Below are 12,112 nucleotides of genomic sequence, written 5' to 3'. Positions count from 1 at the left end.
TCCTCAAGCCTCTTTCAGGGACACAAATTCCCTATGCAGGACAGTGGTGCTGCCCCTGGACATTCTGTGGATTAAGTATTTGTTAAGTTCCTGAACTGTATCAGGCCTTGGGTGTGGAACCACGAACAACTTGTCTTTTGCATGTTAGTGGAAGAAATATCTCATTGGTAGTTGCTGAGAAGAGAATATAAAAGGGTTAAAAAGCATTTAATAGTATAGTTGTATAAGAAATATTTATAGCTTTCCAGGATATGAAGAGTTTGTCGTCTAAGTGTGAGATTCTGGATTTGCAAAGTTCCCTCTGTTTGCTATGGCAGATCCTATTCTTTCCCGAGCTTACTTTCTTCTCCCACATAGACAATCTCTACATTGTTCTTTCGAGATGAGAACAATTCCTATTCCTTCTCCTTAACTGTCACATTTCAAATGCAACTAGAGACAGCAATGCTTGGAGGGAGCAAGGACCTGAGTAGACGGAGAGTATGGCTTTGGAAAGATGCATTCATGTTCTACATTAAACCTAGGCGGATCTGCTTTTTCTCCTCCTTATCCAATCATCTCCACATCCTTGTGTAATTTTAACAGTGAAAATATTAAACTGCACACCAACGCTTTCCATCCTGGCTCTTCTGCCCCTGTTATCTTCTCTGATGTTTGCTTGCTGCCACGCTCTACCAGGCTAGCTAGCTCACTCACTTTGATATGAATGCTGCCTATCCCATCCCTGAGTGAGTTTCTCAAGCAGTCACTTTCGTCTTCTGGCCCCCAGTCTCAGCCTACTTCCTGTTCCATTTAAGTTTGATAGGGCTCAGGAAATGCTCTACCCATCCTAGTTATTTATGTCCTGTCATAATAGAATGTACACCTGTATTTTGTCATGACCGCATTCCACCCCCACTTCAGGATGTGGGAGAGGAAATGGCTTTATGAAGTCTACATTGAAACATTGTTTAACAATGTTTTCTTCCCTCAGCAGATTTAGAAATAAGAACCACACAAAAGAGCCTAGCAGGACAAAGATGCCCTACTTCTGTGATGCCCATCCTACTGGAAATAAAAAATGGGTTGCTAACATTTTTAGTGTAATAGGAATGTAGACAGAAAATAAACATACAGGTTTATCTTTCTTGGAATTCTGGGAATAACTCTAATGATCAGCCTGAGGACCTCGGAAATTTATCAGAAACAACAGAATGAAATAAATGGAACTGAGAATAGTTCACAATTTTGTAAACATTTTTAGACGCCATTGAAACCATTCAATTCAGAGCACAGGGTCCTCAATGAAGGAGCTAGAGAAAGTATTCACGGAGCTGAAGAAGTTTGCAGCCCCATAGGAGGAACAACAATATGAACTAACCAGTAGCCCCAGAGCTCCCTGGGACTAAACTACCAACCAAAGAAAACACATGATGGGACTCGTGTCTCTATCTGCATATGTAGCAGAGAATGGCCTAGTTGGTCATCAATGGAGGAGTGGCCCTTGATCTTGTGAAGGTTCTATGCCTCAGTACAGGGGAATGCCAGGGCTAAGAGGGTGTGTTGATGAGCAGGGCGAGGGGGGAGGGTTTGGGGATTTTTCGGAGAGGAAAATAGGAAATGGGATTACATTTGAAATGTAAATAAAGAAAATATCTAATTAAAAAAAATTCAACTTTTTTATAGTACAGGTTGGGAGACTCGAGTCCAAGCAACCTAACATGGCTTATATTGGAGTGTATAAAACAAGAAAAACATCATACTGAGACTCACAGAAAAACTGTTATTTTCTCTGTTCATCCATTGCAATTAGAGTTGAGAGCCACTGTGTTTTTACATTAATGTTGATGGAATAATTTGGTTGGTTGGTTGGTTGGTTGGTTGGTTGGTTGGTTGGTTGGTGTTATTATGAGAAAGGCCTCCCTATGTAGCTCCTGTTAGGCTAGAACGAGTGATTTGCCTGCCTTTGCTTCTTGGTTGCTGGGATTAAAGGCCAATACATACTAACTTGTACACAATTGTCTGATAATAGACATGGGCTCCATAATATCATCATAGCTATCTCTTTATTTTCAAGTCTTTGAAGAGCAATCTTCAGACTTGAAGAGGCCTTCTGGAATGATACCCTGCACCAGTGACATTGTCTCATGCATGCATTGGTTGGCTTTGTGCTGAAGAATTTTAGAAATGTGTGCAATCTCTCCTTTGCCTTAATTTTATTAAAGCATTTCCCAAGAGTGATTGCATTAAACTTTTTTAGATCTAGAAGTGTCAAGTGTCCTTGAAGAACATGACTGTGTCTCCATTGGCAACTCAGAGATAAAAATAAATAAGGAAAAGTACTGGAGAGTAATAAGGTTTTTTTTTTTTTTTTTTTTTTTGAGAGTAAAATGTCATATCTAGCTAGACAATTCTTATTTATACAATTTTTACACAAGAAAAGTATAATTGAAATCTTCATGTGAATTCCCAGAACAAATAATGATACTGTGTCATATTTACTGTAGATCCAATAAAACATGCCAAAGTTAAATTTTGATTCATGCCCTGTCTCCCTTCTCTGTAGATGCAATTACGAATATCTGCAAGTTACAACTCTGTCTTCCTCCTGTAAAGTGTGAATGATGACTTAGTAAATATTTATTATTTGGCATCAGTCATATTTTTTACTTATATATTAGTACATGTGTAGATGCCAGAAAACAAGTTGAAGGATTCAATTCTCTCCTCCTGTTGCGGAATTCCTTGAATGGTGTAGAACCTACTTCTTGACTCAGCTCAGAAAACTAGGACCTCAGACTTAAAAGCAATCCTCCTGCCTCAGATTCCCAAAGACTAGGTTTTATAAGCTTGACCAACTACATTTTAACAATGACTTTTACATAAGGGAGCTTCTGGCCTTGTAATGGATTTATAGTAAAAATGAGAACACATGGACTTGAATGGTAGAAGGAAGTTCTTGTAGGACCAGTCTGGAGTTTATTCTGCAGAGTCTCCAGGAAGTTAAGTACCACCGTAGTCATGATTTCTTACTTAGGAAATAGAAATACTAACAACAACAACAACAACAACAGCCTGTCAGTTTTAGAAATAAATATGAGAATAAAACAAGGGAAGATATGGGAAAGTAGGTCAGAAATGCAAAGTAGCAAATGTACATCATGGTGATGGGGGAGAGAAGGGAAGCCAGGGACTGTCTGACCACGATGAGAGAAATGAAGGGGACATTGGTGCCACTTAGCTGGAGACAGCACTGAAACAATATGATTAGAGAATGCAAAGTTTGTGCAGTGTAATTGGGTGAGTGCATGGTGCTGGCTTTCTTTGGGGTATAAAGAGACAGCATGTGAGCTACCTTAAGCATTAGGCTGGGTCTGGAGTCTGTCTTCTCAGGATGATGATGATGATGATGATGATGATGATGATGATGATGATGATGATGAGGGGGAATCTATATTTCTTCAGTTGGTGGTTTTTCAGATATTTGAACTGACAAATACCTATTTAATTAACTTGTTTAAAGAAAATCTGGCTTAAAAAAATCATAGCTCACAATTATAATTTGTTTCAAAACTGAAAACTTGGAGCAATAGCTGTGTTGCCTTGACCAAGTCTGATCCTCCCTGCAGATGTCTTCAGTGTCTTCATCTATTAAACAACAGTGTCAACTAACACATCCCACAAGTCCTTTGAGCCGTACAGTATCAGGAGTCTGATTTTATGGTCGCTTCACACAGAGATTCTAAATATTTAACTAAGATTTTATCTGTGCATGTGTGTGCCCGTGTGTGTGTTTATGTGGGCAAGCACACCTGACATCATGTGAGAGCAGTGCCTACAGATTCCAGAAGAGGTTGCCACAACTCCTGGATGGAGCTTGAATTGAAGGTGATTGTGAGCCACCCAACGCAAGTGCCTAGAACAGCGCTGTGGTCCTCTGGCAAAGCATGATGTGCTTAGGCACTGAACCATATCTCCAGCTCCCTGACTCCCGCCTGACTCTCACTAGGTTCTATGTAGATTATGAGTCATAGCACCAGCTTATGTTTTCTCATCTGTAAAATACAGACTCTGAATCCTGGCTGCGTTTCAGGTGATGTACATATTCCATCAGATGTCTTGCTCACTGTTGAATAATTTGCTTAAGACTTTTAACATTGTAGGTGTTATTTTATTATTATTATTATTATTATTATTATTATTATTGCAGAATTAGACTTTCCAAGCTTTTCTTGGTTTAATTGTTTCTAAACTGGGAATATGTGGATACCGGCTTTAGAGAGCCACTGTGGGTTTACATAACTTCAGGGACAGTCACTAAAAGTGACTGGCAGTACCTAGTCCAGGCTCTGTGGCCAATGAAAATTCGGTGGCAGTGTTGAACTGACAAGTTGAAATTTTTCCAAACTTTGCTTTAAATTTAGCAGCAGCTGTGATGGCACAGCTATTGAAAGATAGAGTTTGACCCGTAGTCTCATTTTTGAGCTTAAACTCTACCTACAGAATCAGGTCTCCCATCTAATGAGGAGTATTAAATCCCAAGGCACTTACTAGCAAGTCTGCTACTGTTGAGCCTATATTTGGCACCACTGGAACACCCATAAGCTACCTAATGTTAAAGCGACAAGCCAAACCACACCAAAATAATGTACTGATTTTACAAAAGGGTAAATAGAACATTTTATTAACACTTGCTTTGCAGCAACAAAATGACAGTTCACATCTCTTTACTCAGCACAGCAAAGGTTATGGTCACATGATAGTACTTTGAGACACAAAGCAGAGAGGGACTTCAGTTTCTTAAGGTCAGGAGTGGTTTGCATTTAGAAACAAACTTCACGTTTTGTATTTGCAGTAGCAGGGCCTCCAGTCAAGAGCACGGGACACCAGACAGATCGAATACCCAAAACAGACAGCTTAAACACCCCAGGTGACACTTTGCATTAAATTGGGATGTGCATTCTTATCAGCGCAAAACATTAGAAAGAGCTCCGAGGTTAACATTTTTTTAAAAGAAAGAAGTCTCTGCCACCACAAGCAACATGGGGATAATTTACAAACGGGAGGTTTTATGCTTTGCACTTATTGCTTGGTACACAAATGTTGCAGTTCCTGTTGAATTATATTAAGAAATGACGAGCAAAATGCTTTTTTTTTTCTCCATCTAAAATTCTATGACTCTATGAAAGTAGAAATTGCAGTCCCCAAACCCAACATTAGGTGTATGCTTGTTATGGTCCTGTGTGAAAAGTACTTGTTATGTTCGTGTGAGTGGATATGTATAAGATATACAGGGATGGAGATATAATTTTAATATATTTTGTACTATATACTCAAGACAAATATCTCTTATGTGGGACATTAGGTAATAAAATTGTCTACATATAGAATCTCTATTGTTTATCTCTTCATATTATATATAGCTTTGCGGCATGAGTTTCATATAGTCTCTAGTTATCATGGAAGATTATCTAAATTTTCTATTTATTTTGTTGTTAATATTGCATTTTAAGGGCTATATCATCATAATAAATTTTTATTAGATTCTTTATGATTATACATATATTAATCATTTTTCCTTATGTAAGTTACAACCAGTACAAAGTTGTAATAAAAAATACATTGAAGTCTATTTCTTCTTTTTTTTTTTTTTTTTGCAAAAAAAAAGTTATGTGATATGTTACATGAAAGTTGGATTTTATTGAAATGTGAAGGGTTTGATACTGTCAGGTAGTGAATGGGAGAGCGTGGAGCATACCCCTCCCTTTACAAGCTCTCATTCGTAAAAATAAGTGTTTGTGCCCAAGCATTTCACAAAACACTGCAAGATAAGCTTTTGGAAGATCACAAAATATCACACACTGTGCACTCCTAGTAATAATTCAGTACAATTTGCTAGCTACACAATATAGTTCTTCAATTGAAAGATATAGCCACTCCATGATATACACATAATGATTATAGTCAATATCCGATCTAGCCATCCTTCCTGTTCCACTATGTCTCTAGACAGGATTTCCCTGGGATAGTTTGCAGTCCAGTGTAATAAGTGAATAAGTGCAGTTTGCATGATCCAGTAGCTTTGGCTTCCTAACTTCTGTAGGATGACATGTGCCAACTGTTGTAGTTGTGCTCTCTAACATGGTGATGGGTCCAACGAATACCTACTTATTTCTACAGGAAACCATTTAATCACAAACGAAAGGACGAATGGCCTGAATGGAAATGGCATAACGTGACAACTGCCACAGATTGCACTTGATGGGAATCTCATGGTCTATTTTGAATTCAGATTTTTTTTTTTTTTTGGACAGCAAGACTTGCTTGGTTGATATGTTTACATGTTCACACCACATTTTTTAAATTATTTTGTGCAATCACGATTAATTGATTCACAAACACTACAAATGAATCCAGCAGCTAGCGTCGTTATGAATAATCGTCTCGTTCCTTATAGGTGTACGCATCTTGTGCGCCTTCTTGTACAAATTCTTCCTTTTTCTCCCAGCCATTAGGCCAGCCTCCATTCTCCTGCGAGGTGGCACCGTACGATTTGGTGGTACCGTAATTTATGTAATTCTGAGTGATGTCCCCCGTTTCTTCATCCAGTTCATCTTCGTGAATGAAGCCACATTTTTCTTCGCTTGTTTCCTCAGGGTCTGCCCAAGGTTGTTTCTCTCCTGAGGCAAATAGTGCATAAAATATGACTCCACCATAGTGGACGAGTGCAGCAATGAGGAAGACATACTGCCATTCTTCACGGGACTGTGGTGAGAAAAGCAAAGGTGTGAGAGCAAATCCCCAAACAGAAAGCCACCCTGCCAGCGAGCAAGCAGGCAAGCAGGTGAGCGGGTGAGCGAGCGGGCAAGCGCTCTGCCAGTGAGCTTTTCACGAAGTGCTATCTTTGGGATTATCCATGTCATGTGAACAGCTTCGAAATAAAACGACCTGCTTTGTTATTTTATATTTTAAGATAAAGGTTTGAAAATAACATTTCAAATACACCTAAAGTCTGCAGAGTTTAAGAATTTTCCCTTTTATGTTTATTAATTATTCTCTAGACTTGCCTTTTTTTTTTTTTTTTAATTGCAGACGTTAGCTACGTAACTGAGCTGCTGGTCTTGAACTGAAAATTCTCCTGACTCATTCTCCTCAGGGCCCGAGTGATAGGCATGTACCAACCATCTCAGCCAGCTCATCATTGGTTTGCCTTTCTCATTCATTTTCTTTATTCTCATCTGTCCTCAAGACAATAATAGTCTTCCTCATAAAACTACCTTGGGGTCTGAATTGAGGTTGACAAATAAAGCCAGGGAAAGCTGCTTATCTATGCCATAACTAGGGCAAAGGTTTGCAGAGCTTGGGATGATATTCTTGTCATAACAGGGACATCATGAAAGACCTTATATTTTGTATAAGGCCCTAAATTGGCTAATTAACACGTCTAAATAAATAAATAGTAGATATTGGAAGAGCTTGAAAAACAGCTTGCTTAATGATTGGAGAGGTGGATCGTATTAGAGCTACTATAGAAATCTGTCCCTCTGTACTTCATTTGTCCTTCCTCCTTAAAAGTGGGGGGAGCACTACCACAGAGAGAACAGGAAAGCTACGTCCCAGCTATAAGAGGGAATCTTTGGCTATGGGAAGACTCTTGCTCCTACCTTGTTCTTTGTCATTGCACCAACAATGATAGGGCAGACCATCCCCGACAGTGTGCCAACGCCATTTGAAATGCCCATTAAGATACTGGCATATCTTGGAGCAATATCCAAGTGGTTAACATTGAAACCTGAAATACACACAGAAGCTTTGGCTCAAGGCAACATAAACTTGTAAGAAGCAAGTACCTGGTACAGAACATCATATCACATCATCCCAAAAGACACTGAGTGCACACTATATGCTCAACAGTCAGTTTTTCACAACTCCATTCAAGGACACCATGGAAAGGAAAGGATGTGCATTCTTTTCCAATACTTAGCATGACTCACTGCACACATTCTTTTAACACATGGATCAGGTATAACAATGAAAGAAAAGATCAGCGTGGAGAAAGGTGAACAGTAATAAAGCTAAGTGATGCTTCTACATGCTATAAGTGTTGCCCAGCATGTAGATAATTACTAGTAAAGATCAAGATGTAGTATAGGAAGACAAAAAAACCAAGGGCCTTACCAGAGATAGCAAACCCACTGAATCCCACTGCAAGCACCAAGAAGGAGATGGCCACCCCTCTAGTATGAGAGTAGCCAACAACCAGAAGCAGTGTGGCCTCCATGCCAAAACCTTTGAAGGCAAAAACATAGGAGAGTATTGCAGAAATCTCTGTAACCTTTTATAGAAATCCTTTTGTTAGTTCTTTGAGATTTTCTTACAATGTGTTTGATCATATTCATTTCCTCCCCCAACCTTTCCAAAACCACCCCCGCTTCCTTACCCACCCACGTGTGTGTGTGTGTGTGTGTGTGTGTGTTTTAACCTATCAAGTCAAATTTGTAGTGCCCATATATTATTTGGTATGTGGCCTTCCACTGGAGCATGTTCAACTTATTAAGAGTTATACTCTTTAATAAAGCTGATTCTCCCTCTCCCAGTGGCTATCAATGGCACTATCTCCTTAGCTGGAGAGGGACCTGATGCCTGCCCCCTTGCAGTACAATAGGGCCATAAATGTAATGTGATTAACAACCATTATTGGGCCAAGAACCTTCCACTATTAACTCTGCTAAATCAACATACTATTAAACCAACTTCTAATGACTTATCAGTAAACCCGCTTATTAACTTATCTCTGTAAGCAGAGAAGTTTCTGCTTACAGTAAATGTTGATCAACATAGAGTCTCAAAATGGGTCAAGGTACAGTAAATAAGAGACTGCGAATCTCAGCACTAAACAAAACATATACTGTACACACATATACTGTACACACATGCGCACGTGTGCGCGTGCACGCTCACACACACACACACACACACACACACACACACACACACCCTTCTTCAAATGCTTGATGATCATTGTGGAAGAGGTCACAGAAAGATTATAAGACACAGAGTCAGTGGGTAACAGCAAGGAAAGAGTTTCCTCTAGACACAGAAGGGCAGCTACACATATGAACCCAGTCACTGCGTCAATATGTAGAAAAGCTGTACAAGCCGAAGTCAGACATAAGTCCAGAATAAAATTACTAGTGAAACAAAAATGCTAACAGTTCTTACTCATGCCATTTTGGACAGTCTACCTCAGAGAGACATAGTGTTAGTAATTTATGCCGCAGATTATTGCAGACTCTATTATGGACTTTCAAATCCAAATTGACCTAAAGTTTTAGAGCTTAGAGGTTTATTTACAATATATTCAAATGGTATTGTTAAACTGTCTTATAATGAGTTTTGAAAAACTTGGCCGTGGGAAAATGGTTCGAAATGAACTATGAAGGCCCATATCTAACTGACGTGAAGTAGCCTGGCACACCCAGAAAATCATATTTGTGTGTATGTGGATCACACAGCACCCCAAAAAAAGCAACATATGCTTATCACTCCACACGCACTTACCCCCACAATTCATGATCTTTCTCACTGTAGTTGTTGAAAGAATTTGCTTGCTCCTTAGGAAATCTGCAATTTGCCCCCCGATAGGCACAATGATTGTCATGACAAGGTGAGGGACCGCAGACAACATGCCAACCTGACAAAAGCCAGAGAGAAGAAAAGTAGTGGAGAATAAAGCATGTGGGCAATTGAATGATCCTCCCTTTCTGTTAGCTGTCTTCATCCACTTCTATGGCAAAACACTGTCTCCAGGTGAACACCATCTCTCCTAGAGCAAGCAGTAATGTCTACAGAGCAAACCATAAGAGCTAAGTAAATTTACTTTGATCCTTTTTTTTTTTTTTTGTATTCTCACAGAGGAAAATTTTTGTATTGCTACATTATGATTTAGTGTGCTCTAAGTTTATGAATCAACCCTCCTGAATCTTGTCTGTGAGTGAGTCACACTGGTTTTCCCAGGTCATATTTTTAAGTGTGTTTGCATAAATGCATCATTAGTGGGGGAGAGAAGTGGAGATCTTTGAGGAAAAGATACCTTTGCCCTTCAAAGGGTACATTTAAATTTCTATTTTCTTGAGAAGGTGAAAGTCTACAGATTTAAATTTAAGACAGCTCTTCTAAATTTTATAGTATAGGTTTCATTTATGTTAAGTGAATTGTTCACAAATTCTTCAGTCTGAGTCATTTGCCACCAAATGTAGTCATGTTGCCATACCATGGTATGCAGCCTCTAAACTGATTTCATAGAAATTAGGACCATCTCAAATCTAGCATGCCTTCAATATAATTTTTCACAATTAATTATGAACAAAAGATAGTCCCCTAGGTAATGGGGAGGTGTATAAAAAACACATTTTAAATGGGCTGTTAACATGTGAATGGATTTTCTCACTTGTGTGTATTTTGAAGCATACCTTCTGGCAAGGAAAAGACTGTGAATGTGTGTGTGTGTGTGTGTGTGTGTGTGTGTGTGTGTGTGACTTTCTGCTGGATTATTGGAGCTATGAGATGTATATTCTGGTTTTATTTTACAATGGCACACAGCATGTGAGTAACACTCACAAATGCGGGTTGGGTTGGGTCATGACTAATTGGGAGAAGTGTTCTAAGACAGACTAAATGTTTCAACTGTTGAGGTCTATCTTCTACCTGGGGTGGAAGTTTCTGAGATTCTATTATTGAATGAGAGAGTTGAGATTGAAAAGGACAAGTTTTAAACAGTTCAATCAACACTTAAAGACTGAGCTTGTAGCATGTGTGCTTAAAAACTATGCCACTACGTAAGAAAGAAAAAGAGATTTAACTCAAGATAACTCCAGATTGAATATGAATACCAATGTCTTTTTTATGAGCAATAAATTTGCATCAGGCTTAATTAAAGGGATGCAAATGAATATTGAAACAAATGGCACTGTATAATGTATATTGTTGAATGGCAGAAGATAAACAATATTATACTATGTAATATCACTTCAGTTTTGCTAATTTCCTCTGTTCATAATATATTCATATATAGTTTCATTAAAATCTGAATAAAATTAGGTATTTTAGAAACCTTTCCACAAAAAAAGAAAAGAAAAGGAGATTTACATAGGATACTGTGTGTGAATGTGCTTGTTTGTTTATATAGTGGATAGTCAGTAAATATGACATAAATAGAAATATAAGGCAAACTGGATATATGCCAAGTATTATTGGTTTGAGAATAACATCTTGATCACAGTAGATACCCATCAGAATTCAGTGTGAATCTGGAAGATGCAGAGGAGAACACATCCTGAAACACACGTAAAGTTTTTCCCAGAGTCTTGTGCCATCCTTTCAGTTTACAAACGCAGACTCCCTGCTTGAGAGTGACATTTCCTGTGCCCACTTAAAGTGTTTTCTATCTGAAAAAAGTCCTACCCTGGCCAGCCCCCGCTACCTACTATTCATTTGAATGAATATCTTTATCACTTTGTGTCAGCAAAAGGGCAAGATAAAAACAGTTAGTTATTTATTACTCTTTCATCAGGATCAGGAACAGCAATGCTAACAGGTGCATTTTGGTCCCTGCTTCAGCACTTGGAAGTATGGAATCTTCCATTCTCTTAGGCAAAATTTCCTGAAAATTGTCCTTGTGTAGGTCTTTTCAGTTCTGGTAACTTATTATGAATAATTAGTGCACACATTAGCTGACAAACCCACCCCTCTATGATCGTCTTTACTTGACTCATTGTTTTTAAAGTTTTTGGAGGATGAGCTGGCTATTAAGAATCTATAACCCATTCTTCTTAGTAATCCCAGGTTCTCTAACACTACTTGTCCCTCTTGTATGTCGCAGTTGAATGGCAACTCGATCTAAATCACATTTTGAAACTGTCAGGAGGCAGAGCATGAAGCATAGCCTCTCTAACTAAGGAGCTCAAAGGAAACAAATGGCTCCTCTCATTTTAAACCCTATATTCTGAGGTTTAAAGGTGCTCATTAAATTCCTAGAATTGACTTTGCCCTGATTTGCCATTCTCAAAGAAGCTGAAAGTCTTTACATACTAGCATAGGGAAACACACACACACACACACACACACACACACA

The 12,112-nt window shown here is 38.7% G+C and overlaps 1 protein-coding gene across 1 annotated transcript in view; it reads right to left on the bottom strand.

Annotated features, from left to right (window-relative positions):
• Window positions 1-4,631: 4,631 nt before the first annotated feature.
• Slc17a6 (solute carrier family 17 member 6) overlaps window positions 4,632-12,112 on the bottom strand; it is a 47,986-nt gene continuing 40,505 nt past the window's right edge. The window contains exons 9-12 of the mRNA XM_021199227.1: window positions 9,541-9,673; window positions 8,158-8,268; window positions 7,644-7,771; window positions 4,632-6,744 (exon numbers count right to left, since the gene is read on the bottom strand). Coding sequence (XP_021054886.1) covers window positions 6,409-6,744; window positions 7,644-7,771; window positions 8,158-8,268; window positions 9,541-9,673 — 708 coding nt within the window. The 3' untranslated portion in view covers window positions 4,632-6,408. The remainder of the gene's footprint in view (window positions 6,745-7,643; window positions 7,772-8,157; window positions 8,269-9,540; window positions 9,674-12,112) is intronic.

Source organism: Mus pahari, chromosome 1 (genome assembly GCF_900095145.1).
Source record: "Mus pahari chromosome 1, PAHARI_EIJ_v1.1, whole genome shotgun sequence".
In the NCBI taxonomy this organism is placed as follows: domain Eukaryota; kingdom Metazoa; phylum Chordata; class Mammalia; order Rodentia; family Muridae; genus Mus; species Mus pahari.
This window is presented reverse-complemented; position numbering and strand designations above follow the sequence as displayed.